General features: G+C 48.0%; 12 protein-coding genes across 12 annotated transcripts; 6 read left to right on the plus strand and 6 right to left on the minus strand.

Annotated features, from left to right (window-relative positions):
* Positions 1-14: 14 nt before the first annotated feature.
* Positions 15-3,537, minus strand: N7478_006942 (ubiquitin-ubiquitin ligase UFD2; the record flags this gene model as incomplete). Its single annotated transcript, XM_056923156.1, has 6 exons — positions 15-106; positions 168-317; positions 378-2,421; positions 2,479-2,689; positions 2,758-3,422; positions 3,508-3,537. The coding sequence occupies 6 exons, from the start codon at positions 3,535-3,537 to the stop codon at positions 15-17; spliced, it is 3,192 nt and encodes a 1,063-aa protein (XP_056781193.1).
* Positions 3,538-4,249: 712 nt separating this feature from the next.
* On the minus strand, positions 4,250-5,447 carry N7478_006943 (J domain-containing protein; the record flags this gene model as incomplete). Its single annotated transcript, XM_056923157.1, has 3 exons — positions 4,250-4,785; positions 4,855-5,118; positions 5,177-5,447. The coding sequence occupies 3 exons, from the start codon at positions 5,445-5,447 to the stop codon at positions 4,250-4,252; spliced, it is 1,071 nt and encodes a 356-aa protein (XP_056781194.1).
* A 446-nt stretch (positions 5,448-5,893) lies between these two features.
* On the plus strand, positions 5,894-6,394 carry N7478_006944 (uncharacterized protein; the record flags this gene model as incomplete). The annotated part of the gene is made up of 2 exons (XM_056923158.1): positions 5,894-5,960; positions 6,063-6,394. The coding sequence occupies 2 exons, from the start codon at positions 5,894-5,896 to the stop codon at positions 6,392-6,394; spliced, it is 399 nt and encodes a 132-aa protein (XP_056781195.1).
* Positions 6,395-6,672: 278 nt separating this feature from the next.
* On the plus strand, positions 6,673-7,896 carry N7478_006945 (uncharacterized protein; the record flags this gene model as incomplete). The annotated part of the gene is made up of 1 exon (XM_056923159.1): positions 6,673-7,896. One exon carries the CDS (start codon positions 6,673-6,675, stop codon positions 7,894-7,896), a length of 1,224 nt encoding a protein of 407 aa, XP_056781196.1.
* A 548-nt stretch (positions 7,897-8,444) lies between these two features.
* On the minus strand, positions 8,445-8,780 carry N7478_006946 (uncharacterized protein; the record flags this gene model as incomplete). The annotated part of the gene is made up of 1 exon (XM_056923160.1): positions 8,445-8,780. The coding sequence occupies one exon, from the start codon at positions 8,778-8,780 to the stop codon at positions 8,445-8,447; it is 336 nt and encodes a 111-aa protein (XP_056781197.1).
* Positions 8,781-9,708: 928 nt separating this feature from the next.
* On the plus strand, positions 9,709-11,415 carry N7478_006947 (metallophosphoesterase family protein; the record flags this gene model as incomplete). Its single annotated transcript, XM_056923161.1, has 4 exons — positions 9,709-10,105; positions 10,166-10,656; positions 10,709-10,989; positions 11,043-11,415. 4 exons carry the CDS (start codon positions 9,709-9,711, stop codon positions 11,413-11,415), a joined length of 1,542 nt encoding a protein of 513 aa, XP_056781198.1.
* A 1,283-nt stretch (positions 11,416-12,698) lies between these two features.
* N7478_006948 (5-methyltetrahydropteroyltriglutamate--homocysteine S-methyltransferase) lies at positions 12,699-15,325 on the minus strand (the record flags this gene model as incomplete). Its single annotated transcript, XM_056923162.1, has 6 exons — positions 12,699-13,468; positions 13,533-13,553; positions 13,625-14,513; positions 14,570-14,860; positions 14,918-15,248; positions 15,315-15,325. 6 exons carry the CDS (start codon positions 15,323-15,325, stop codon positions 12,699-12,701), a joined length of 2,313 nt encoding a protein of 770 aa, XP_056781199.1.
* A 1,319-nt stretch (positions 15,326-16,644) lies between these two features.
* N7478_006949 (uncharacterized protein) lies at positions 16,645-16,950 on the plus strand (the record flags this gene model as incomplete). Its single annotated transcript, XM_056923163.1, has 1 exon — positions 16,645-16,950. The coding sequence occupies one exon, from the start codon at positions 16,645-16,647 to the stop codon at positions 16,948-16,950; it is 306 nt and encodes a 101-aa protein (XP_056781200.1).
* A 1,222-nt stretch (positions 16,951-18,172) lies between these two features.
* On the plus strand, positions 18,173-20,242 carry N7478_006950 (uncharacterized protein; the record flags this gene model as incomplete). Its single annotated transcript, XM_056923164.1, has 1 exon — positions 18,173-20,242. One exon carries the CDS (start codon positions 18,173-18,175, stop codon positions 20,240-20,242), a length of 2,070 nt encoding a protein of 689 aa, XP_056781201.1.
* A 329-nt stretch (positions 20,243-20,571) lies between these two features.
* On the minus strand, positions 20,572-22,437 carry N7478_006951 (SANT/Myb-like DNA-binding domain-containing protein; the record flags this gene model as incomplete). Its single annotated transcript, XM_056923165.1, has 3 exons — positions 20,572-22,108; positions 22,170-22,287; positions 22,341-22,437. The coding sequence occupies 3 exons, from the start codon at positions 22,435-22,437 to the stop codon at positions 20,572-20,574; spliced, it is 1,752 nt and encodes a 583-aa protein (XP_056781202.1).
* A 276-nt stretch (positions 22,438-22,713) lies between these two features.
* N7478_006952 (p24 family protein) lies at positions 22,714-23,600 on the plus strand (the record flags this gene model as incomplete). The annotated part of the gene is made up of 3 exons (XM_056923166.1): positions 22,714-22,870; positions 22,971-23,350; positions 23,451-23,600. The coding sequence occupies 3 exons, from the start codon at positions 22,714-22,716 to the stop codon at positions 23,598-23,600; spliced, it is 687 nt and encodes a 228-aa protein (XP_056781203.1).
* Positions 23,601-24,516: 916 nt separating this feature from the next.
* N7478_006953 (ATP-binding response regulator) lies at positions 24,517-27,399 on the minus strand (the record flags this gene model as incomplete). The annotated part of the gene is made up of 1 exon (XM_056923167.1): positions 24,517-27,399. The coding sequence occupies one exon, from the start codon at positions 27,397-27,399 to the stop codon at positions 24,517-24,519; it is 2,883 nt and encodes a 960-aa protein (XP_056781204.1).
* Positions 27,400-27,525: the final 126 nt, after the last annotated feature.

Here is a 27,525-nt window from a genome sequence, read left to right on the forward strand (position 1 = left end):
AAATCACGGAGAATTTAACCGGCCGAGGTATCCATTGACTCCGTTGGGGCCTTACGCCCAGTTCGTTCGGCTTTGAAGGCTTCGATCTTGGCCTTGAGCTCAGTGTCTATAGCAATCAGGCGTTAGTCAAGGATTGGAAAAGATGCCATGTGTGATTAGTGGCTTACCGGGTATCACGTCATCTATTGTCAATGGGACACGATTGAAAGGATCATGGGGATCACTCAGCAGATGTGAGCGAATAGTGGCACGATCAATCGATATCCGCGAGTTTGGAAGGATGACGGGGTCTTCCATCAATGTGTACATGAGAGGATCTATGGAAAAATGGTTATTAGTGACGATCGTGTAGAGAAAGGAACTTTCCATGAACATACCCAAGAAGTCATCAGGAACCTCGCCGAGATCCTCCTCTTCTTGGTCATCTGCTGCCTTGGCTTCCACCACCTTCTTGGTAAATTTGCTCCAGCTACGAAACTCTTCCGTAGACTTCAAAGACCATTTGCGGAGAATTTCTGCTGCCTTTTCGAAATTTGCAGGCTTATAGGATCGACCATCCCGAGCAACAGCTGTGATGAAGTTTGGCTTGGACATGAGGTTCAGATAAACGTCGGTCACGTCACTGAGTAGAGCACGGGGGTTGAATCCATATTCTTGCAGGTTATCAATCTTAAGATTGGCACTCTTGGGACCAACCATAGCATCAAGATTGTAATCCAGCATGTCAGCCAGACGCTGGACAATTTCAGGCATGGTGAATGAATCAGCCAGGGCATCTGTGAAGAGCTTCAGCATGGCAACGGTCTCATTTGTCAATTGCATGTATGACTTGGCGCTTCTTTGGGCTGACGACAGGTGCTCCTCTCGTTGCTGTCGTGTGGTCGGGTCCATCGAGTGGCCCTCCCGAGCCAACTCCGTCTGAGTGGTATTGATGGTTTTGAAGGCACCGAAAGATTCGTCGAGCACGTAGGTCACATCGTTAAGAAGCAAATTGACGAACTGAACGAAGAAATCCAAATTTTGGCTTGCTTGAATAGAGAGCTTCTCTCGGTACAGCGGGTTAGGCCAGATGCATTTTATAATCTGGAAAATCTCATAACGAATATTGAACTTGTCATAGAACTGAGTGTGAGTTCCCGTGTGCTCGGCCTCGATATAAAACTTCATGACTGCATGCAAAATATACTCATTGGCAAACTTCATGGAGTTGAGTAGGTCAACCAAAACACCACGAGCGCCACCAGGGCGATCCCATGTACCTCGGAATAGGATTGAAACAAGGCCAGCCTTTAGGTATGGGTTTTTGATGTAGCTAGAGCTCTCCAGAAATGTAATGCACAGCATCACCAGCTCGTCGCCCTGAGTAGCGGTGATGATCTGCGGCATACACCACATGATGAATTTGAAATTACTGACAATATCCTCGAGGAAGTACTCCGGAAGACACTTGAATACCTCGGGCTGTTGTTCGGGGAGAGGCAATGTGATGTTTTGCTTGGGGAAGTTCACGCCTGAAACTAGCCTTAAGAGCCAAACAGTCACATAGCGCATGAAAAGCATTGAACGAGCTTGCCATTGATCGTCAAACAGCACACCCTGGAGACTATACTTCAAGGCTAGTCCTAGATCAAGTTTGTCCTTGTACTTCTTCAAGGCTTGCTCGTATACTCGCAGCTGCATGGGATTTCCAGTCCACCGGTGTCGCTCCAGTTCAAACTTAGTTATGGTAGATTCCATGTGGCGCAAATCCTTCTCGAGCTGTTCAAGTTTGGATGTCAGGGACTCACTGCCGTAGTGATGTGCGGCAACTGTCAAGAAAAAGATCTCAGTGATGAAGTTTGATGTGCCCTCAGCTTTTTTAGAATAAAATGCATCCGATGCATGTTGATCGGCATTGATCTTTGTTTCATCCCGCATATCGACTCGGGAATCACGGTGAAGATACTCTGCATCAATACGATCAATCTTAGTAAAAGAAGCATCCATAAATGGTTCGCAAAGATGGTCAAGACATGTTGTAATGTTGAACATGAACCCGTCTGATGAAACTTGCTCAGGATCAACTTGCATTGCCCGCCGTTTGTGGTTAATGTTCAATGCAGTCGCAAACCAATCGAGAACTCGATCGCGGGCTTCTTTGGAGGCACGAATCATGTGGTTGATGATGAAGAGCAGGTCTGAGCTGACCATTTGCTGCATCATGCGGAGAGACCCCTGGGCATTCGAAATATACCCTTGGTCTCGCGTCTTTGGGCTAGAGAAATATGACATTGTTACGTTGGCTTGCAGAGGGGATAGGCGGAACCAAGGTCCCAACAGAGTAGCCTTTTCAAACTGTGCAGGGTCCTTGGAAGCGTTGAAAACATCCGACTCTGTAATTGCAGCCGCAATAACGGGATTTTGGACGAGGTTTCGTAGCGCCTGCAAATTTTGTTAGTGCCAAATAAAAGCCACAGGCCGCTATAACCGTAGACGAACCAGGGCATAAGGTTTGAAATCATCGATAATATCCAACTTCGAAAGATCCGAGCTGAGCTCCTCCACCGCAGCAATAAAGACAGGCTTGAGACTATCATCCTCCTCAAATCGCTTAACCGCCTCGCTAATGAAGCCAGGATCCACGCTCTTATCACTGTCTAAGTCAAGTAATAGGTGTGGTACCAATGTAGAGCGTTCCGGGGAATCGAGTCTGAAGACGTTAGTTGGTTCATTGTAATTGACGATATTCAGATTACAACCTGAGTAAATTTGACCTACCCAAACATCTCCGGCATGGTAATTCCAAATATGCAATAACTCATGCACAGCCGTCGGGCCTCACAAAGCACCTGGAATTTCGGGTCATCGTCTCTCGTCCGTCGGAACCCATTATGTAACTTTGTTATACGTTTCCAACATGGTAGCAGATAATCCAGTGGGCGCCCGCGGTCAGCTTTGGAAGCGGCCTCAAGGAGCGCCTGGTCTAAAATTGCTGTTTGGATACGCAGCTCTTTGCTTTCATCCTGTAGCTCGCCCCGCAAGCCGGGCAGGTAAATTCTTTGGCCATTTATATCCTTTTGTCCCTCTTCTTTCAAGGTAAGTCTGAATACAGCACTCAAGGTCCGGTCCTCAAAGGTCTCGATCGTTTCTTGCTTTGCCGGAGGCGGGGTACTCGGAGTAGACGGCGCGGTTGAACGTGGTCGTTCCGGAACTGAATCAACTGAATCGGCTGTGCCTATCTTGATCCGCTTCCCCTCCGGATGTTGAGGTGTCTGCGCTGAAGATGGTGGGGCGGTTCTATTCTCACTGGGTGGCTCTCGAGCAATGGGCGACCGTGAGGGGGAGGAGGGGTTGGCCGAGTTTGGAGGCGAATCAGATAAGCCGCCCACAGATGGCGATGATGGCGATGGATTGGAAAGCTTTGCCAGGCGCTTGTTGCGGATCTGAAATTGGGTATAAGATTTCTGGTCAGTCACTTCAACGTGTATTTTAAGAGATCGTTGAAATGGGAAGATCTGTTGAACCAACCTTATCCGCGTCAGAAAGCGAGTCTGACATGTTCGCCGTTGGTGAGATTTAAGCCTACTTGCACAGAAGGGAAGTTGACTGCGCAGTTGAGCTTGGCCGGATGAGGTCAGGTACAAACCGAAGTCCTTGTGGTTCGAGGTGGATGTGCGGCGAGAAGGGTCCTTTGAGGGGGGTTTCCCGGCGTAGTGGTCGCCGCGGGCAATCAAAAAGGACGAAGCACGTGTGCGGGCGTGATGAGATATGTTTAACTGGCTATGGACAATAAAAGATGAAGAGGAGAGCGGGTTGGGGAGCTTGAGGTTCTCTCATAGTCGCCGAGATTCGCTCGCATGTTCTTCGCTGTTGGGGGTTGCTGATGTGCTTTGACTAAGCATACTATGGTGCATGGAGGATGTACACCATAAGCTTAATACTGTCGAAATGTCTTGAAATTCCCTTGGTCTGCTATCTTTTTAAGTATAGAATTGTTTAATTTCTTTTAGAACAAATGTATTTACTTAAAGAGACAGACGCTATTCCTGCGAAGACAATCTTTCAATGACTGAACAACTCGGCCCCGACGCCAGTGAAGCAAAGCCGAACATGAGACCGGATGCATTTCCAAGGGATATACAGAGACAGAATTAAGAGGTGAAATAAAACAGTATTGTACCATTAAGCGCCGTCTGTCACGCATGTGCTATGCGCATTTCCAGATCAAAGTCTTGAAATGCAGATTCCACAGATCCGACTTCCCAACATCTTAGTACCTGCCCTTCAAGGACTCCAGCTTGCGGCAGCTCTTTAGCTCCATGGCCCGCGCTTCCTTCATCTTCTCCACATCAGGGAAGAACCAACCCTGCGCTTCCTGAATCTTTCGGTCTCGCAAATGTACTTCACCCTCGCAATCAAAGCGAAGCGATGTCACATAGTCCACCTCCACTCGTTGGTCTAATTGCCGGAGTTTGCGAGGACTTAAATCTTCCACGTCGAGTGGATTAACGAAATAGTTGATATTAAGCTTGGGGGTAGTACGCCCCATGGTGTGAGGGGGCTTGGCCGTATCAAAGCGATAAGAGGGGCCAGCGGGAGCAGAGGATCCGGAGAAAAGTGAGGAGAGGAGAGGAAGAATGAAGAGAATGATGAGAGGCAAAAGTTGACGCAGAATACCCCAAGCATCCGGGGTAGGCTCCGGTCCGTTATTAGTTGTGCGAGGACGTCGGCGGGGCGTAGCTCCTCCGAACTGATGCACACGGAACCCTGGACCACCACCCATGTTGAATACAAATTGCGGGCCGCCTATAAGATTGATATTAGCTCAAAAAGCCCTTTGTTCAGTGATGCAGTAGCGCATATCCAAGAACGTACCGAACGGGCTGCCACCGCCCATCCCACCAAACCCACCCCCTCCAAAAAATCGATTGAATAGTTCTTCTGGCGATATTTCCTCGTCGAAACCGCCGCTACGTGGGAATCCGCCGCCGCCAAACCCGCCGCCGCCAAACGGCGAACCACCTGCACTCGCAGAAGCGCCTGGGCTGGGTTGGAATCGACTATCTGGATCTCCTCCAAATTTGTCGTAGCGAGACTTTTTATCCGAGTCTGAAAGAATTTGAAATGCCCGCGAAACCACTACCACGTGTAAGTCAAAGCCGAAATCGAAGGATCCGTCGACTATATCTCCACTCACTTTTAAACGCCTCGTCCGCACCATCATAGCCGTTCTTATCCGGATGTGTCAACAAACTTTGTTTGCGATAGGCCTTCTTAATCTCGCTGTCTGTCGCTGTGCGTTCAATCGAAAGAATCTCATAGAATGCGGTTGTTGTACATTTTCGGATCCGAAGCACTGCGGCTTTCTGTTCAGGTGTGTATTTGCGGTCTTGGTTTCCCTGGTTATGGTCGCGCGACCTGGCACTGTCACCTTTGGCGTCTGAGCCGGATGCTGTAGCGGCCGGCATTGTGAATGGTCGAAAGGGAATGTCTCGGTAACCTGCGTATCAACACTCCGAGGGGTGTGCACAGGGCGCGGGTGTGTGGCGTAGAACGTGGAGGGGGGAAGGCACCCAGTTCCCCAATAAGCAGACAAAGAAGTCAAGCCTGTATCGACAAAATCGGGGTCGTATATTATAGCGCTCGTAGCGATAGATCGAAATGCAGGCGATGAAGGTGGGAGACTCGGGGGCGAGGCGGAAAAAGTATAGTCTTAGGTGTCTTCGCCAAGCGGGAGCGCCAACGCGCTTATCGTTTGATAGATAACCACGCCAAACCTTCAGTCCCCATTCGCATCTTCATTTTTCTTGCATGGGAGCGATTGAGACTCTGCCAAAGAGAATTGAAGGGAAATAATAACATTCACGTTTAATTACATCCGGCTCTTTTCAAACTTTTCAACCCTTTCAAGATCATGTCAGACAAATCAACTGCGGAGGAAACCAAGCGGACGCTCGTGCAGCGCTTCCGAGCATGGGGTGGTAAGTACCGACTCGGCTCTAGGCAGTCTCAGACTTCTACAATATACAGGATTATATGGATTCTAAAATTGGGTCTTACTAACCATTGCATTTGCCTATTAGAACACTCGATGCCTCCGACCCTGCTCGCTTCACTCATCTTTGCGCAACATGCACGCCCGTACCAGTTCTTCCCCATGCTCTTTCCGCCCGCCCTTCTTTTCACAAGCTATGCCAATATTTCGGGGTTTAAAACAGACTCAGCTGGTATAAGTGCCGCATGGTCAGGCTTATATCTACTCTTGGCAAGCCGTCGGCGACAGCCTTTTACAAAGAAATTCGGAGTTCGTGGAGCGGTTCGTGGAGGAACAATGGCTCTTTGCTTGGTGAACATGATCGGCGGCGGACTTGCATATACACTTGGAAAGCGTGAGAAGGAAGAGAAGGAAGAATAATAATTGGATAATATTGGACTGCTTTGCCTACTCTTGCGATTGTTAGTCGAAGCTATCTCGACGCTCGGACTTTCACGGCTCGCACTTCCTTCCATACCAGATGGGGTAATCGCGGAGTGGGCCAGCTCACACGCCGAGCCTCGTTACTCGCCTGGGACTGCGGGATGCCGGGGCTTGTTTGGATTTGCATAGAAGACATAAAACATGAGAAATCCCCAAAAAACAAATTAAACATCTTCCCTACGTTTCCATTACTAAGGCTTCAAGTCACGCCCCAAATGGCTTCTCCGCAAGGCTTCTGGTCATTACGGCTTCTTTTCTGGGCCGCACTGGTGCTTGTATTTTCTATTTGCTACAACCAATTTCTACATACTATCTTGTTCGTCACATTTGGGATAGGTCGTCAAATCCAGCCAATCGAGGATTTTCCCTGGGCATGTTCTCGAGTATACCACCCTCTCCTAGAAGCATGTGAGGATATGTGGTTAGATCATCATGACCGAAAGCTTTACGCCGCATGCACGACTGTCGAGTCCCGTCAGGGATGGGTACCGGGGGCAAACAAGTACAATGTTTCTGCACGATCTTTGACTGATCATATCGCGGTTTTCGATATCGACGATCTGGACCCTGAATCCGGTCTACTGAGCCCACGTCAGCTGAAAATCAGTGACTATCCGGGTTCATTGGATCTTCATGGCTTTGACGTGCGCCATCTGGATTCTACAACGCGATTCTGGCTGATCAATCATAAGCCTCCTGTGGATCCTGCAACGGGCGAATTATTAGATGCATGGACCTTTGGGGCGAATTCAACTATTGAGGTATTTGACCTAGATAAGGCCACTGAGACGCTCCAGTATGTGAAGACCATCGCCAGTGATGCGCTCGTCTCGCCTAATAACTTGGCCGTCGACGCCGACGGAGTTGGACTTGTAATCACCAACGACCACAGCGGCAAAACGGGTACCTTCCGTGACTTTGAGCTTCTTTATGGCTTAGGGAGTCTCGCTTACTGCCGCACTGATGTGGGCGAATGTCACATTGCTGATACAAAAGGGCGGAGCCCCAATGGTATTGCAAGAAGCCGTGACGGTCTCTATTATGTCTCACAGGCTTCAGCGGGCCTGCTGACTATCCACCAGCTCCAAAATGGGCAACTGAAACAAGTGGATACCATTCCAGTTGGATATGGAATCGACAATCTTTCATTCGATGAGGATGGAAATCTCATTGCTGCTGCTGTTCCTGATGCGATAGCCATTTTGAAGAATTTCGAACATCCTCACGACGTCGTCGCACCATCGACAATTCTCAGTATCTCACCCAAGAGGGTTGATGGAAAATGGGAGATTTCAAAGGCCATCGAAGACTCACAGGGAGAGAAACTGCCCTTTTCAACAATTGCGATTCATGACACGCAGAAAGGTCTTATGTTTGCTGCGGGATTATTTGCGCCGTTCATTACGATTTGTGAGAAGCAAGATATCCCCCAAGTCTAAATAGATGAGATTAACTGGACTATGATACAAATTGGACTATAATACAAAATCGGCCAAACCCAATATCACTTTTATTGAGCCTGCCTTGATTCCATTCTTGGACGACCATTTAAGATCGACTGGACCCCGTTCGCGAAAAGCAACCTAGCATAGATTGAATGGAACCATTTTCCAATCTTAGGCATTGAGACATGATTATGTTGTGGATTACAATGAAATCCCTCTACGCTGATCTGGACTTGTGGTTTTGCGTGTTCCTCCGTAGATTGCAGTCTCATTATACGGAACCGATGACATCCCGCAAAGGAGTAGTTATCAGACCCAAAGGCATAATCGACATGGCTACCAGTATTGCCCGGCAAACAAGTCGATAGATCAGAAATTTGCCTTTCAAATAATTGGAAAATGCCAAAAAGTCGAGTTCCAGTCGGAAAGAGGCTATTTTGCCACAATTGAGAGGCTTTCCAAACCTCAGGCTGTTGAGATGTATGTGGAAAGGCTGATTCTCCCCGTTAGTTCTGCTTCTTCCATATCGCAGGGCAAAGGTATCAGAGGGTAATGGTAGACACACTTGTAAAACCCACAGGAAGCAATCTCCAAGCGCCAGCTTTCAGAAACAGCCTCTCGATGCTGAGTACAAATCCACCGAAGAACCCAAGCGTAAACAGAGACAGCACCTTCCGGTCGTCCAAACCTGCCAATATCTCGGCATCGAAAGTCTGGGAGACCTTGTCTGATGCGACCAAATGGCTTCTCGGATTGACGAACTTAGCAGATGCAGAGTTCAGGAACTCAGCAGTTGCATATTCCTTAAAATTAGAGTTATAGAGAGAGCGGAAGAAGGTCTGTTGTGGGACTATCAGCTGCCGATATTTTAATAACATCGTGACACGAGATTGTCAATTTCGCTTTTTGGACGAGGACTAGGAATCTTATCCTGATCAGAGTATAAGCAGAAAATGAATATCCAATGCTCAACAGGAATACTAAGTTGAACAAATCTTGTGCTTACATTTGCTTGCAAATTTTTGAATGTGAGTCAGTGCATCGGAGGCCTTGGATGTAAGGCAGAAAGCCTTGTCGAATCCATGAATAATATGAAGTGGAAGCTCTAGAGGGGAAAATTACAACTTTTTGGGCAAATGTTGACGCTTGAAGTCGGGCCAGAAGAGCTTCAAGTTGTTTGTCTACATAATAATCACTTGGGTTTTAGAGTAAGACTTGATCAAGGCTCCCCGCATACATGGGCTCCCAGATGTACCTACTTGGGTAGGGAATACTATACGGTGTTCGTTTGGACAACTAGGTACCGTAGACAGTCCTGCATTGCAAAGTCATAGACTAGAAATCTTTTGAATAAATCGTTAGCGCTGAAGTTAAGAGTATAGTATTTTGGTAGTTGTTCGTGCCAAGCTGTAACTCGTCATAATATGAGTCGGGATCTTCCTCTTATATCCTATATAGGTAACTCCTAGGTGCAGCCCTAAGCATGCATCAAGGATACATGCATTAATCTGCAGTTGAGATAACAACAGCTTTATTATGTAGCCTTGGAACAAAGTGGCTTAGACAACGCGTGGCGTCGAATCCACGATGCATCAACAATGTGTTCTCAATGGCTTATGGTGGCCCCACATTCCCCATCCATGGGAGACCCTTTCGGAGGAGGAAGCGGGGATGCACGCGCCAAGCTTGGATGATGCCTCGACTGTCATCTTCCTGTCTCGACCTTGATCGATTTCCGCTGTTTATCACCGATATCTCCAGTCATCAGTCTGGGCTTACAGCAAAATTTAGCGGAAACCGGTCGCCATGAATGAGAAATCATACCATAACGATCCACTCTCCGCTTGGCACTCGGGGCGTGCTGTTGGTTCATTGCCGGAAACGGGAGCTTCCATTGCATCCAAGGATGGATTTTGGGAGAACATGGACACCGGAAGCACGCGCAAGCAAGATGGTGCTGGGCTTGTAGCCCCGTTGACTGCGACTTGGCGCCGGCGACGCGGCGAAATAAAAGGTCTTGCTTGCCTCTGCATTTGTTTGGCTTTGTGGATGGGTGACATTCCGAACTTGCTGGCTCAAACGATCGGTCGGGCTGGTAAATCTATGCAAAGACCTATGGCTCCGACTCCGGATCGTACATTACGATTTACAGAGGATGGAAATTTTCAAATAAGTATCTTTGAAGACCTACATTTTGCTGAAAGTAAGATCCATTTAGCCCATTGACCATGGAAAACATCGTCAATTCTAACTTAATATTTAGATTCGCATAAAGATGTCCTTACGCAGAAAGTAATTTCACATGTTCTCTCTAAGGAGAAGCCACAACTTGTGGTGATAAATGGAGACTTGGTCTCGGGCGAACAAACCAAAAGCTCCGATTCAAACAAATATGTTCACCAAGTTGTCTCTCCATTGGTCAAGAAGGGTTATGTATGGGCTTCTACCTACGGAAACCATGATAGCAACCCAAATCTAGATCCATGGCAAGATGTGTATGACCAGGAAAGAAAGTACCCAAATAGCTTGACGCAAAGCATGGTCTCGGACCCAGATGCTGGGGTTACAAACTATTACTTGCCGGTTTATCCTTCTGATGAATCTGAGAGCGAGATTCCCGCTCTGATACTATGGTTCTTTGATTCAAAGGGTGGGCGTGTAGCTTCCAATCGAATTTCCAAACGTGAAGAAGATGAAGATGACGACGATGTCGATGCTGATTCAAGCAATAGGCCCGACTGGGTACACCAATCGGTATGGGCTCGTGAAAAATGCTTTATACGGGGATTTTGCTGACTTGTCCCAGGTAACCGACTGGTTTACCAAGACAAATGCCAATCTGCACGACAAATACGGCAAGGTCGTTCCATCTTTGGCTTTCTACCATATCCCTGCGGATGCGATGCGCGCATACCAAGACGATGGAGTAGATCCAAACAGGGCTCCTGGTATCAATGGTGAGACAGTGGTTCAGCAAGGATCCGGTGATACACCTTATGTAGGCCAGGATACAGAGTTCATGCGTGCTCTTCTGAATACATCCGGCCTTATGGCTACATTCAGCGGCCACGATCATGAGAACGATTGGTAAGTTTGCTAAGATTAGCCAGTAATTCCATAGTACTTACCATTTTAATTAGGTGTTTCAAGTGGGATGGCAGCACTGTTGCCCAAAACCTGTCTGGAAATGGACTCAATATGTGCTACGGCCGCCATACCGGTTATGGAGGGTATGGTGATGCTGCACGTGGTGGAAGACAAATCGTCATCAATGAGGAAACCGTGGAAGATGAAGTTGAGACGTGGATTCTATTGGAAGATGATACAATCACAGGGCATGTTACATTGAATGGAACATATGGGCAGGACAAATACTCACCTGGTATCCGGCGACTCGGGGAATCAATAGAGATGGAAAGTAGTGGAATTTCTAATCTCCATCCCTCAGAGTCTCTGTCATCCATGGTATATCTTTGGTTTCCAGTTATTATGTTCCTATTCTGGAAACACTGATATTTCTAATATTCTTAGCAGATATATGATCTTGAATATACACATCTTTCTATGCAGGAGCTACTACCGTAAAATTATCTATCCTCGGAAGAATCTACCAAGAAAATGTCTTTCCAAAAGCGAACCGAGTCATCTTTATCGATTACTAGGATCCTGTCGGGTGTATCTCACTATTACTAAGGGAGGTACATAGGCTACATGTATAGGCTTAACGATAACTAATTGTGTCTGAGTCTCCCGACGAGGAAGCTTTGACAAACCCAGACAAAGAATGGTGCAGATATCATCAACATCATGATGGGGAATTTTGAATAGATGAAGATGATTACGGAACTGGGGACAAGGCCATGGGACAGGACATTGGGGAAGAACTTCATAGCTTCTACAGTTTTGATATCCACCTGATTCTGTCTCCTTTTTCATATTGAGCGATATGCTCTTCAGGTTTTGAATGCAATTATGCAAACGTCGCTGTCTGCGAAGACCTCTGGGATTGACACCTCGTGAACATAATAATTTTCTTACAACTACTACGTACAAAAATAGATATAAAAAGGGGGCTATAGTGAAGCGTGAGCCCTGTTATTTCTAAAAAGCAACCAAGGCACTACCTTCAAAGAATTTTTATCTCAGAAACAGATGGTTATTATAGTACTCTACTAAACCTATGATGATTCTGGATTACCTGCAATGAAGCCATGGACCATGGTGCGAAACCATTCCCTCAACCCCCTAGGCATTATGTGTCTATATAGATGCAAGTGGGCTGCCGATATTATTCGGAGCCGGGGTCTGAAACCTCAGCCAATCAAGTTACAAGATTCTTACATCGCCACCCTCTAGGTCCATTAAGAAAGGTCTGGGATATCAAATTACAATAAGGTTCACAGCAAAATAGTAGTGTTCGGTATAAAAAAAGCAGTATATTCACAGCTAGTTCTACACAGGTAAAAAAAGGTTCTTGTTCTCCAGGTCCAAGCGACAGCAACTGCTTCGCAAGGACGAGAGAACAAGCAATTGTTGAAATGATTGGCACCTGCATTGGCAGCACCCATGTTGAAATCGTTAGTCATGTTGAAACTCCGTAAACCCGCTTTTGGTGCCCTCTAAACCACAAAACCGTTGAAACCCGTATGTTGAACTTTTGGTATCATCTTCATAACTCATGCATAAAAAAACAAAGCTCCCGTGCTAGAGACGGCAGGTTGATTGCCGCCTCCTTCAATTAACACATTATAGGAATTGAAACAAAGGAAATCAAATCAGGCACTATGTGCACAGATTTATTTGGCGTACTTGGCACGGAAGACCTTAGCTGCGGCCACCATGGACTGGAGCTGTCCCTTAGCCTCAACCTCCTTACGGGTCTTGAGACCGCAGTCAGGGTTGATCCAGAGCTGCTCGGGACGGAGGTAAGCCAGCATCTCCTCGATGCGGCCCTTGATCTCCTCCTCGGTGGGAACACGAGGGGAGTGGATATCGTACACACCAGGGCCAATCTCTCTTGGGTATTGGCTGTCAACGAAAACCTTGAGCAATTTGGCATCAGACTTGCTGTTCTCGATAGACAGAACGTCGGCATCCAAGGCGGCGATAGCGTGGAAAAAGTCTTGAAATTCACTGTAACAGAAATGAGAGTGAATCTGGGTTGAGTCTGTCACACCAGCAGATGAAAGCTTGAAAGCATCGACAGCCCACTTGAGGTACTTCTCACGCTCGGTACCGGTGCGAAGGGGAAGACCCTCACGAAGAGCAGGCTCATCGATCTGGATAACCTTAACACCAGCGGTCTCAAGGTCAACAACCTCATCGCGGAGAGCAAGGGCAAGTTGCTGAGCCTGGATGGACTGGTGCACATCATCACGAGGGAAAGACCAACGCAAGCAGGTGATGGGACCAGTAAGCATACCCTTCATGGGCTTGTTGGTGATGGAGGCAGCGAACTTGCTCTCCTTCACGGTCATAGGAGCAGGGCGGCTGATGTCACCGACGATGATCGGAGGGCGAACGCAACGCGAGCCATACGATTGAACCCACGCATGTGTAGTGAAAACTGTTTTTCGTCTGAATTAGCAAGTGGTCCAAATATGAGATGAAGACAAGTATAGGATTCATACCATAACCAGTTAACCTTTCTCCTATAAAATCGGATCTGTATTAGCAAGTAGTCCAAGGATATCCATGAAAGGCAATTATAGGGTTATCATACCAAAGTACTGAACCATATCGTTACGTTCAGGTTCGCCGTGGACCAGAACGTCGAGATCAAGGTCTTCCTGGAGCTTGACAACCTTGCGGATCTCCTCCTCAATGAACTTCTCGTACTGCTCAGCAGTGATCTCGCCCTTGGTGAACTTGTTACGGGTCACACGGATCTCAGGGGTCTGGGGGAAACTTCCAATGGTGGTAGTAGGGAAGAGAGGAAGCTTGATGTGCTCAGTCTGGGCAGCAATACGGGTAGGGAAGGGAGACTGGCGGTTGTGCTGCTCAGGGGTGACAGCAGCCTGGCGGGCCTTGACAGCAGGGTCGTTGGTGCGCTTGGAGGTAGCACGGGATTGCATAGAGGCGGCGTTGGCCTCGAGCTGAGCAGCAACGGCGGAGGGGCCGTCAGTAACAGCCTTGGCAATAACAACAACCTCGGAAAGCTTCTGGACAGCGAAGCTGAACCAGTCGCGAACCTCAGCATCAAGCTTCTTCTCAGAGTCCAGGGTGTGGGGGACGTGGAGGAGGGAGCTGGAGGTGGCGACAATGACACGGTCCTTGCCAAGCTTCTGGACAGCAGCCTCAACCTTCTCAATGGCAGCCTTGAAGTTGGTCTTCCAGATGTTACGTCCATCGACGACACCGGCAGAGAGGGTCTGCTTGGGACCGAGGGCAGCGATGATGGTGTCGAGCTGCTCAGGGTTGCGAACCAGATCCACGTGGATGGCGTGGAGGCTCTGGAGATGAGAAAGAACCTCAACATTGTGAACGATGTCACCAAAGTAGGTGGCCAGGGTCAGGCGGGGAGCGGCAGCACCCAGGTTGCCCAGCTTCTCATAAGCAACCTTAAAGCTGCTCTTCACATCAGCAGCCAGATCAAAGACCAGAGTTGGTTCCTATTAGAATTAGCAATTGCATTTATCAAGTTTTCGTTGTTTTAGCATGTTCTTACATCAATCTGAACATCCTCGGCACCGGCAGCCTTCAGCTGAGCCAGAAGGTCAACGTAGACGGGCAGGAGATCAGCCAGCTTGGTGATGGGGTTGATGCTAGAGCCACGGTCGGCCTTACCAAGGGCAAGGAAGGAGACAGGACCCAGGATAACAGGGCGGGTGACAATGCCGGCCTCCTTGGCCTCGAGGAACTCACGGACGGGCTTAGGGTCAGCAGCGAGCTTGAACTCCTGGTTGTCGGAGAGAGCGGGCTTGACGTAGTGGTAGTTAGAGTCGAACCATTTGACCATCTATATAAACTGTTAGTTTCACTCTAGTCCATAAACTAGTTTAACGGGGATTTTTACCTCGAGCGCAGGCACATCGATCTGCTCCTCTGGCTTCTGGAGTCCACGACCCATGGCGAAGTATGTGTCAAGGGGGTCGAGGTTGTACTTGCTGTAACGCTCAGGGATGACATTGAACAGCTGGATGTGGTCGAGGACCTGATCGTAGAAAGCGAAGTCGTTGGAGGGGATGACATCGACACCGGCCTCCTTCTGGATCTGCCAGTGCTCCAGACGGAGACGCTTACCCTCAGCAAGGAGAGCCTCGCGGGTAGACTTTCCACCCCAGTAAGACTCAGTGGCCTTCTTCAGGTCACGGAGCTTACCCATACGGGGGAAACCTAGAACAGATCTAGCAAACACATGTTAGCACGAAGTCCAGCAGTCGATGCAGCGAGGGGTAGTATATAGAACATACGATTGAACCATTCTGACGGTTGTGTGTGATGAATGAGGAAAAGAAAGGAAGGGTATAAACGGGATCTCAAAGATGAAAAATATAAGAGCCCGAGACCTTGAGGAAAAGAAAAAGAAGAGAAGGGAAAGAGGGAAAAAGCGAGAAGAAAAATGGAGGGGGAGCAGAGCGGGGCTAACCCCAACAGGATAGAGGGGCACGGCGGTTTTTTTGCCCGTACACGGAGCAAAACAGCTAGCAGCCGGGGATCTGCGGACGGTGGACGGTGCTCACCACGGTCTGGGGAGGGATTCGTCGTCAGAGACCAATGAGGTACGGTAATGGCTTTGTATGTTCGGTGTTACTTAACTCAATTGACTCAATTTATTTTAATTTACTTAATTTACTTATTTTGACCCTCTCGGGTGCTCCACCTACAAAAAATATGCACCTCCGGGATCGGCGTGGGATCACGCCATTTTGACACGGGGCGATAAGCTACTTTCTGGGTCAATAGAGGGGTTGTATCTTTGTGTCTGGTGTACGGGATTTATACGGGATTTATTACGAGAATTCAGGATTAGTTGCGAAAGTTGTAGAAATTGATGGATTCTATGTGAATACTAAACAGTGCTCCTACAGTCTGACATTAAAGAAGAAGTTTAATGAACCTATCCATCTCTTTGTGCTCCTTACCGTTCTCACCTGAGCTTGTAAAACTTAAAAGCCCCGTCTGTATCAGTCGCCGACATCTGTGACATCTGGAGGGGACACTCCTTGGTTCGGTCACCGATTGGCTGTATTAGGGACACCCTTCCGCTTTCCGCTGGTGAATCCCATACTCAGGCTGGACATGCTCTCGACAACTAAAAGAAAAAAAGAAGTATGCATTCTCATTGTCCAATATCACTTTTCAATAATACTATGCAGGTCTCTACGGTCTAGCAAACGATAACATGTTTCATTGAAATAAATATCACATAACAACATAACGGCGGTGTGACGCCCCAGATCTGCGCCTTGCTGCAGGCGGTATATAGATAGTCCCAAGCTCTACGTCAACCCAGCTCCCTGCGTAGACTATACAGAGCGATCTTATACCCCAATAGACTCGGTTTAGATACAGTACACAATTTAATTCTGACGAAATCAAGCAACATAGTATCAAACTAAAGAAAACGAACTGAACGAGAAATCTTAAATTTTCAAGCCCGAAAAAAAAGTCACTAAGTTACAGAATTCAATCATCCCATAAAACCCGTATCAGCTGGATCAGAATTTTCTGGCGAATCGCATCTGATCCTTTCCGAAATCAAACACAGCAACGACATTTTTCAACAGCGGGACTCCGATAATGTTGAAATTCCGGCCATCAACGGTAAAATCTTCAGAAGAGCCCATGGTCGATACACAAACCCTCGGTGGTCTTATGAATAATATCGGAGCCATTGTGAAAGAATGTCTGATCACCAATTGTCGCCCCCCAGAGTTCTTAGTTGCTGGTGGACCGAAGCATGCATTGATAGAATTGGCAAGTTCGACAGGAAGATACGATTTATCATTTCCCGAGTCGACGAATGCCTGGAAAGATGTCGAATTGGTAGTCAATTTGTTCGAGGATGAGCCTTGTGTAACATCTTTAACTGTCAAACTCCAGTAGGATAGTGTTTTCTTTCCGGGTGTATACCACAATGGAAGTTGAGTAGTGATTTCCACTGGGACAGTTGAAAACTATGAACTATGCCTGACTGGCGGAAGGCCACCCAGAGTCATATAGCCCCCAAAGGATGTAATGGTGTTCTGTGGTGTATGTGCCAGTGCCAGCGAAAAGTAAGGGTCGATTTGACCTTGGTCCGCCATAGTGTTCAAGAGAGGGTTGTAAACAATGCAGTCTCGCCAGTAGGTTGTGCCATTTCCTGTATGGTGGGAGGGATATGTTGGAACCTAGGCAAATTAAACCGCCGGTTTATGAAAAGGCTAGAAAACAGAAGATCAGTTGTAAGGTTTAGTATTTACTCACTTTGACGAGCCCCATTCCTCATTCCCCCATTTTTCGAGGAAATATAGCTTTGGCGTCTGCCATTATGACTGGCATCAATAGGGAAGTAAAGACTCCAGAGCGTAAAGAGTTCGATTCTCGTATACAAAAGGCCAAAATACAGTTTCTAAAATCTAGTCAGACATGTACATACGGAACGGTCAAATTTTCTTTTCTCAATTTGAAGTGAACTAGGGTGTTAACATGTACAATCGAATAATAGCCTGTAGAAGTGACTATCATGGACCTTGTCTAGTAAGGTGGGGAAGGTTTAAGGTTGACCCTGGTTAAGCTTAATCCAGGCATTGATCTGGTGTGGTGCGGGTTTAGGAAGGAGCAGCCAAGGAGCACCTTCTGTACATAACTGTAAAGATCATGAGCCTATTTCTCTCACAAATGGTATTGGCCATTTTTCTTCCCTTGAAGTTCGCTTCTCAGTTGAAATGACGTTTCTCATCTGTCCTCGTTGGCGAAAAGAGCGACCTGCATCGCCGTCGCAAGTTCGCGATGCCTATCAAGGTCCACGACCTGATGGAAATGGAATCCCCCAAAGCCAGAATGGTAAACTGATCACTAATGTTGTATTTTATTTGAGGTCTACTTAAAGTTCTAATTCAGAAATCTAGGCTCAACAGCTTACCGCAAGACAAGTCACCCAGAGAAAGGGCAAACAGAGAGTCTCACTCGTATACTTCGCCGGCATTTTTCTCGAGAATCCAGAGCGTCAAGCTGCTCCCGGGAGCATGGCAAATTCGTCTTTCCTTTTTCTTTCAAACCATCGAGAACCGTCCCGTCAAGACCGAAACCCGATCTCAAAATACTGGAGAACTATAGAAGTAGTCTGATGAGTGAGAGAGGATATGACAGTGATGCACAGTGCATTGCAACGCCGACTTATGCCGACTTCTTGGGAAGGTCTCCCGCTAGCCGTGCACTTCGGCGAATGGAGCTTAGTGATCTAATTGAGCAAAGTCAAGAGCGTTCAGAAGCTGAACGGTGGGCGCAGGCAAATAATCGAAATGCGTCAGAGTCACAGGAGTCTGCCTTTGGTCTGCATTTCATCCCAACACCTCCCAGTACTCTTCGAGGGCCACCGACAGGATTCCATACTGCTCTCAATTTCGATGAATCCAGAGTACAGCAAGCAGCTTCACCCAAAGATGAACGGCCACAAGCCGACCCTGTCACGAACCCAAATTTCGTGAGGTCACTGCCATCCTTATGTCCAACCCACCCAGAGCCTAGTGTTTCTCATTCAGAACACTCGCCCGTCCTTAATGTCTCCGAAACCAACAATGGGCGAGATCTGATGACTGACTGGAAACAATTCTTGAAAACTAGTCGCGAGCGGTATGGCTTAGGGTACTTAGGATCGTCGGGATCACTTCCTGGCCCATCAACAAACATTGTGGTTTCCAAAACCAGGCAGCCCTCGAATTCAGCCAGATCTTTTACCGATCCTCGCACAGTACATCTGAGTGAAATGGGTATTTCTAATCGACTTGCTTCTCACTCCCAGTCGTCCCAGGTCATGTCATGCAGCCCGTCGATGGTCGACCTACTCCGAAAAAACAAACGTAGACTGTCGATGGGCTCTTCGCAGGAGAATATTCAATTTCGACCGAAGACCGATCCTTCAACGCTTTCTGGGAGTCAAACACCAAACCAAGGAATGGATCAACGAGATGCATCCTCATGTTACTCACAACGAAATCCATCTTCAGGGAGCGTGTCGCTTGGGGTCCACTCAGTTAATAAACTCCCCAGTATAGTTATCAATAAACCCTCCGATATGAAAATGACGTTCTCATCTGAAAGTGCAAGCGTCGATATTCCAGCTCCTCGGAACACAATCATGAGCAGATTTCAAGAACATTGTGATTCTGACGATTCTGGTACCCCACAATTCCAAAGCCCACCCACTGGCCATGTTCCTGCACGAAAAGTGAGCGTTGGTTGGATGTCTGGAGGCCGCCGTGTAGGATATGGCTATAATATGGTACCAGGTAAAGAGGCAAATTCTCCGAAAAAGCATGAGCAAAGTACTTCGCCTCCTCAAGTGAGCCAGGCACCCGCCGTGAAGGCGGAGTCCACAAAACTAAATGACCCCCAGGGATTATCTGAAAGTCATGTGCGCCTCGAAAAGGTTCGACAAACATCAGCTCGGCAATATCAGGCTTCTCCAGCTATCGAGCACTCGAATAATCTTGGGAATGAGGCAGCCACGGTTCCAATGTCCATTCAATCTGGAAAATCCAACAACGGCTACTCAGTTCCGGCGTATATCAGGGCTATTCTGAATCATTCCAGCCAGGAACAAAGCAGTATTAATGGCGTGGTCGAAGAAAGCGAGAGAAACTTTCGCGCCCTCGGGTTGGCAGCCACAGTACAACAAGAATATTGTCAGATCCCGCAAAGCTCTCACTATACAACCCAGGGACAAGACATTGACAGCTTCGCCCGTCAATGGGCAAGTCTTAGTCGAGCTGCTAACGCACAAGCAAAGGCACGGAAACAGAAGGCGGATCTCGAGGCTATTTCCCATCAAGAGGCTTTGCAAGATGGCGTTTTCTCAATCCCTCGTTCATATGAAGCGGAGTTAGAATATTTCGGCACAAATTACCACGGTGAATACGAAGACCAAGCTCATGAGCTACAACCTAATCGCTCTCGCGCTGCACGGTGGGCACGCAGATTCTCGCGGTTTAGAGAAACCAGAAGAGTCTCCAATGTTCATCAAAAAGAGCAGTCACAGGGTTCTTCCGGTCCGTATCAGGATTGTGATTCGACGAGTATCAGTGTCAAGCGGGCTGTATCAACGAAGAGTAATACGACGGATGATCCGGATTGTCTTGAGATGCCCGGCTCTTTTGAAGGAAGTCGTTGGGCAAGTCGAATTAGTCGAATGCTATGATGCACGTATACGTGTTGTGGCGAGGATATTGAGCCCAAGGTGCATGGCAGCAAGTTCGGTGATACCCCATTTATATCCAGAAGAGCAACCTTGGAACGCATGTATTATTATCAACTGGTAGAAACGCGTTCGGAATCGAATTATAGATATGGTTTGCAGTAGTACTTTTCCGCAGGAAGGTGTCATTAATCGTACAAGAGGTATCAGACCAAGCGCCAGGTGTATTGTACAGTAGCAGTAGCAAGTTGCAGAGATCCCCAATCATGCCCCCCTTGAAAACCCAATGATATAAAAAGACAAGATTGAAGAAATAGAACGCGCGCAAAAATCTACCGCCTCTGCCGCTTGGAGCTCTTATTACTTCCACCGCTAAGCACACTAGCAGATCGCTTGTGATTACCTTCGCCCTCCTTCGAAGCCTCCTCACCATCACCTTGTCCGTCACCATCAGCAGGATTCTCCTTTGCATCCGCATCCGCATCCGCATCCGCAGCAGTAGACTCCAACACGCCTGTCCCCTCTTCCGCCTCAGTCTTCACCTCCGGATGCCCAGATCCATCAGTAGGAGCAGACTTCTTCTCTCGTTCTGCCTTCGAAGCCTCCAAAACACGAATTTCACTTTCAACTTTCTCAGCAACTTTACGCGCGTCCAGAAGAAGATTTACGGATTGAATAAGGCGCTCGAACTCCTTACACACACGCTCCGTTGGCATAAACAACCGCACAGGAATCTCAAGTTCAGCAAGCGCACCGGCAAGTTTCAAAGTTTGAACATTCGACTTCGCCTGCGTCAGTTTCTGAGCACGATCACTACGGAACTGAACGCCCGCCGAAACGCGCTCGTGATGCTGCACGCCATATCGAGACTCTTCAGCCGGCGTAAGTGTACGAATTGGTTGTTGGATTTCACGCGCAGAAGGCACAGCAGCAGCTGCACCACCCTTCTTATTCGCCGCCGCCGCAGCAGCAGTACCAGGTGTATCGCCACGACTCATCTGGGAAGCTTGCGTAGGAGTTTGCCCAGCCGGACTAGCTACAGCGCCTTCAGGACCAAGGATCGAGCGACGTTTCTTGCTCTTATCAGCTTGTAGAAGAGTCTGAAGAAGCTGTGAGAGCCCTTGGCTGGACTGGTAGATAGTTGTGTTTCCGACGCTAATAGGTACTTCAAGACGTGAGTAGAGCTCGCGGCGTTCTGTGACGAAGTTCTGCTCGTTACTTGTGATGCGCTTGAGTTCTTCGAGGAGCATTGCTTCTTCACGGACTTCATCGGCTGTACGGTTTAATTGGAGAGCGGCGAGTTCTTTACGATCTCGTTCGCGATCCGGGTCAAATTTGAGCATCTTTTCGTGGAGATCGAATTCGGCTTCGGACATTTCGGACGGTGGATGTTCGATTGCGAGCATTGTCGCTGCGACGAAGTAGTAGCGCGATTTCATCTGTTCCATTGTTCTGTAGTGTTTTGCTGGAACTAGGGCGTTTGAGTCGCCTTCCGCTTCTGTGTTGACTCGTGGTTGGTAATCGTAGCGGTCGGCGATTATTACCCAGCGCAAATCGTATTCGTGGGCTAGGTCCATTAGGTAGTCTGTTTCTTCGCGGGTCCAGTCGTTGTTTTGTATGTGGCGGGTGTATTCTTCCTCGGAGTATGATCTTGGTACTCGGGCTTTGATGTTGTATTTGGCGAAGTTGTATTCTTGTTCGAGGGGTTTAGGCGGTTCGTCTTCTTTTCCTTCTTCTTTCTCCTTCTTTTCGTCTACGTCCATCTCGGTTCCCTCGGGAGCGGGTGGTCGTGTGGATTCGTGTTTCCGTTGCCAGTGGTTTAGGACTAGTCCGTCAGATCGAGCGCCGTTCGTGAATGGTGACATGCGCCTAGTAAGATGCCGTAAGAATGAATCCCATAATTGCTCCTCGAAGTATTCATGATACATACCATGGTCGCACCCGCAGCTTGTTCATCCACTTCGGACGCCCCTTGTACTTGTTCTCATTGATAGCGATAGGCGGCGCTCGTTCACCCAATAACGCGTATAATTCACGGGTAATACCCTCTGAAACCAACTATTAGCAATAACTCCTCAAGTCTGAATAAAAAGTCACGAACCTGGTCGCTTCTCAACCACCTTCTGCTTCTTATGCGGTCTGGGCTGGCTCTCAGCGGGCAAGTCCAGCATATCGCGCACATCCGCAGCGGCAGCCATGATGATTTCGGAGATTCAATATGAGACAGAACACGAAAACCACTTTTCCTAAAATCTCACTCGATAAAATAAAAGAAGCAGAAGAACAAATTACCCCTGTGCCGATAAAAAGATGATGAAAGACCCGTGTTGAAGATGAAAATCGCGACGGAACAGGGAAGACGAAACCAGCAGGCGGTGTAGATCAAGCGCGAAGCCAGATTGTTGATTGTCCAGAACAATTAGGGAGGTCCGAATACCATCGCTGGGCATCATACCTTGAATACTTTCTACGACATGGCTCTCACGGCTCCCTTGTCATGGGCAACAGCCACACTGGCTTTGTTTTCTTTTCTCTCTTTCCTCGTCCCGGCTAATGCACTATACTTCTATGCTGATGGTCGTCAACCTAAGTGCTTCTACGAGGACTTGCCAAAGGACACCCTGGTAGCAGGTATGAATCAATTCAGATAGAAATTGATAGACTTGCATTTCAATTCTACACATTGCTGGTCTTATCGCAATGACATTGTTAACATTGCTTCGTTAAATAGGAAATTTCGCGAGCTATGTTGTCAATCCCTCAACCGGTGTCTACGCCATCGACCACAGCGTCCGAATCATGATCACCGTCGACGAGACCTTCGATAATGACCACCGCGTCGTCTCTAAGCGCGAGCACCACTCCGGCCGCTTCACTTTCACCGCTGCCGATGCCGGTCAGCACAAGATTTGTTTCACGGCTGAAACCGACGCCTCGACTGGGTGGCTCGCTACTACCCCCGGCGCGGTTAAGATATCCCTTGACATTGCGATTGGAGAGACTTCTAAGATTGAGACGGAAGACAAGGATAAGATGAAGGATATCGTGCAGCGTGTGAAGGATCTAAATGGTCGTTTACATGATATTCGAAGGGAGCAGGTCTACCAGCGTGTAAGTTGCTTCTGTTCTTGGATACTCTTCTTTCTACCCAAAGCCCAGTGAAAGGGCCCGAGTTTTTGTCAGTGCAATGCTAATTATCTTATTTTATTAGGAACGTGAGGCCGAGTTCCGTGATCAGTCCGAGACTACTAACTCCCGTGTTGTCCGCTGGACCCTGATCCAATTGGCTATTCTGTCTGTTGCTTGTGCATGGCAACTCTCGCATCTGCGGTCATTCTTCATTAAGCAGAAGTTGACTTAGTGTGGTGGGGATTATCTGATTGAAAACCAAAACCAAAAACGAACATGCCATTCTGAATGTGTTTTAAAGCCCTGATTTGTTTTGTGGTTTATTATACCAAACTTACACCTTGCATCTTGTTTCAGCTCTTGTTGTATCATGTCCGATTCAATCGAGGATTCGTTGATTAGTCGTTTTAAATAGGGTGTTTGGGTTCTCTTCGTTGCTGGAAATATATTCTCTGGTATTTTAACAGGTTATCTACCTCGGATGTTGCTGTATTCAAAGAGCATATGTTCGAAGTATGGATCTGTTATGATAGGGAAGGAAGCATTTGGTCTATATCTACGAGAAAAGATGGGGCGTGGAGTGTTTGGATCCGCATGATTAGCGCGATGTCGATTTTGATAATGGATGTAATGACAGCTTTATTCTTTCATGTTGGTCTTTTTGCTACCTAAGTAATGTACTAAGTAACTTGAAGGGTTGCTTTAGACATGGACTCTGAGAGTGCATGTAACAAGACAAGATTGGATCCATCACAGTGAAAACGAAGGCAGAGACACATTTTCCTTAAAGGATAGGATAGTTGATTGAGGGTTCATCATTCATTATGTCCAGGGCAAAGAGTAAAGGGTAATAAACAGGTGTATAGAAATGTAAATGCCAAATATGCTGGTATATGGCAGGAAGAGAAAAGAAGAATGGCCTAAGAACAAATGACGCCAGATGAACAATGGCAAGATAGATAATCTTCGCCAAACAGCGACATGCACTGTATGAAGATGCAAACGGAGCACTATGGCAACGTTAAATGTAAATGTAAGAGGAACGCTGAAGTTCCATGGGTATATATTGGCTGCTGAATGCTGGGCCAGAAGGAAGTGAAAAGAGGATGGAAGAATGCTTGGATAGATGGGTGGATGCGTGAAGGTTTTTACGTTGTCACCATCGGGACTGTGTCTCCAAGACTACCACAGAACCCGAGGATCAATCGTTCAAGATCGGATAATTTGTATGGCTTTGTCATATAGCCCTTTATTCCCACTCTGGAGGCGCGGTTCAATGCCTCGTCAGTGACGTCTGCACTCACGGCAAGAACAGTAGGAGGCTGCGGCAGGCGTAATAAACTCGGCTTTGGGTCCATGTCCATTGGATCTGGGTTGGGGGCATCTGGGGATGCGTTACTAGAACCAGAGGACTGGCTGTGGTGGTCATCAACCATTTGAAGAATGCGAGAAGTGGCCTCGTAACCGTCCATTTTGGGCATCCAGAGATCCATAAGCACAATATCAATGGGTTTAATATCTGCGGCGGGTGATGGGTTGGTCTTGGTTGGTGCTTCTAGGGTGCTGGGGAACTCGGCCAAGTCGGTGGGCGAGGTGGACGCGGAGAGGATCTCTTCAACAATTTGCACAGCCTCTCTACCATCAGCCGCTTCAAGAACATCACGATACCCCAGTTTGCGTAGCATGTTGACCAGCACACGTCGGTTGATACGGTTGTCTTCTGCGACGAGGAAACGCAATGGGTATTTTTCTCCGAGTCGCTTGTCGTATGCGTCTTGGGAGATAGCACTTGGGTTGAGTTGAGGGCGAGTTACTACTAGGGGCGGAGACGGACTCTCAGATGACTTTTCATCGGCAGTACTGGGCGTTGGCTGCTGAAGCTGTTGGTGCTGTAACTGAGAAGGTGAGCTCGATAATGTAGGCTCCCAAACAAAGCTGCTGCCACTACCGGTCCTGACGTGTTCGTTGAAAATCGGTGGAGTCATTATTCTTTCAAGTGGAGTGCCAGGACGACTGTAAGCATCATGCTGGTTCACGGGAACTCGAATTTGAAACTCAGAGCCATGATCGGGTCCTGTGGTTGATGAACGAACACAGATCAAATCGCCGCCCATCTTCCTTGAAAGTCCCTTGGCCACAAGAAGACCAAGACCCAATCCATCTTTGCTTCGAGTTGTAGACGCATCTTCCCGGGCAAAGGGCTTGAAAAGATTCGGAATGAACGCAGCTGGGATGCCTGGGCCCGTGTCTCGCACAAGAATCAAGACATCGTTGCTCTTGGCGTCCATCGTTGCACAAACAGTGATAGTGCCATTGTTGGTGAATTTAATGGCGTTCAAAAAGACGCAGGATATCAGTTTAGCAAGATCCCGATCGTCGGCCAGAAGTGTATCAGGTAATGCCGGATCAACAGACCAATCCACGGTCTTGGTGTAAATCTCGCCATTGGAGGATCTCGATCGAATCTCAATCTTCTCGCCGAAATCGGTAGCATTGCTCTCGGCAGAATCAGGGCGACCGCCAACGTGAAGCGACTCATTAATCACCAATCGAAGCAAATCCCGCAATTTGGTGAAACGTAAAGCCGGGCCTCTTAAGTTCATGTTGATACCCTCCAGAAGGAGGTGAGGTGCAGAACGTCGGACGGCAATCGACGGACGCGGATCTACCATGTGTGCCATGACTTCTTCGATCTGCCGGGCTGGAGTGGCGTGAACGATCTGGTCGCTCTCGTGTACTGCGATTTTGACTTCTTCACTGCGGGGTGACAGTTCTTGCCGCGATGATGCCGCACGGACTCTTTGTTTACGGGCGGGGCGTGTTGAGCATGAAGCCATGTCTAGAGGAAGACTTCGCCGCCTCTTGTATGGATTCACTGCGATATTGTTGCCTTCGATAAAGATGCTTGGTCGACTTTCGTCAGATTCGGGCGGTGGATTTGGACCAGGGAAAAAGTTATTCTCTTCCTCCTGTTGCGGGGTGGGTGTTTTGGGAACCTGCATGTTTAGGTCGTACGCATGAACAACATTATCGGCTGCTTCGACGGCACGTCTTGCGCTGTCCTGTACCATCTCAATACCTTCCTTGAGCGCCTGAAAAATCCCACCTGATTTGACGGGTGTCTTGCTCTCCATAGCCTCCCGCACTGTTGCATGCATTACATCAAGCATGCCTACCACCCCTTGCATGGGGGTCCGCAACTCATGAGACAAACTGCGGGCATAAGGTTTCAGTGGCTGCGAATTGAAATCGGAGGTATGTTGAGAGTCTGCTGTTTGTGGTTGTTGAGGAACTGGAGGGACAGGTGGAAATTCGCAGGTCTCCTGCTCTGGAAAAACTTTATCCTGCAGTAGCCGCTGAACAATCATATCCTCCAGGGAATGCAAGACCATTTCTAGGAACGACCAGGACAAATTTCGATTCCGCGTACCTTCGGCTGACCACATCAAACCAAGATATGCAAGACATTTGCCCTCTGAGAAAAGTGGAATGGCCAGGTATGCCTCGGCAGGAAAAGGTAACTGATCATCTCCGAAGGACACCAAGGACTTCAGATTTTCGGGGATCAAGCACGGTCGCTCGTGGTCCATGTGCAAAAGAGGATTCCCACCTGCGAAATACCGGTTTCGTTGTAGGCCGAAATTTTGATAGCCGTCATTGTAGTAAAAAACTGCTCCGAAGAGGGACGGCCGGCGCCCGCCCAGTTCCGCTATGGCTTCCCCGCCGTGTACTCGGCGGGCAACAAAGCCATATTGTGCTTTACTGATCGATGTGATATCCTCCATGAGCCGTTTCCAGAACAGCTCGGTATCTGACGTTCTCAAGCCCTGCTTCAACGAGACCAGGTGTTCAATGGCGGCGGACTGGGCGCCGTCTTGCCAGGATCGGCCAGACGCGTCAAACTGCATATCCCCATCCTCCGGTACTGTAGCGAGACCTTCAGTAAGGCATTCGGATTTGCAGGAGGGAAATGTCATGGCGGAACGAGAATGAAGGGAGTTGGGGGCATCGGGTTCGGGCGAGTCGGTCATGATCCATGTGGGATTTTGGGGGGGGTTGTAATGTTCTTAGTTTCTCTTTGGGTGATTGCTGTCTTGAATTTCTCTTTTCTTTTTTGATTTTGGTCGTAATTTGAAGGTTTATGCCGGGGTAGCACA

This window comes from Penicillium angulare (genome assembly GCF_028827245.1).
Source record: "Penicillium angulare strain IBT 27051 chromosome Unknown utg000004l_segment0_segment0, whole genome shotgun sequence".
NCBI classification, from domain to species: Eukaryota; Fungi; Ascomycota; class Eurotiomycetes; order Eurotiales; family Aspergillaceae; genus Penicillium; species Penicillium angulare.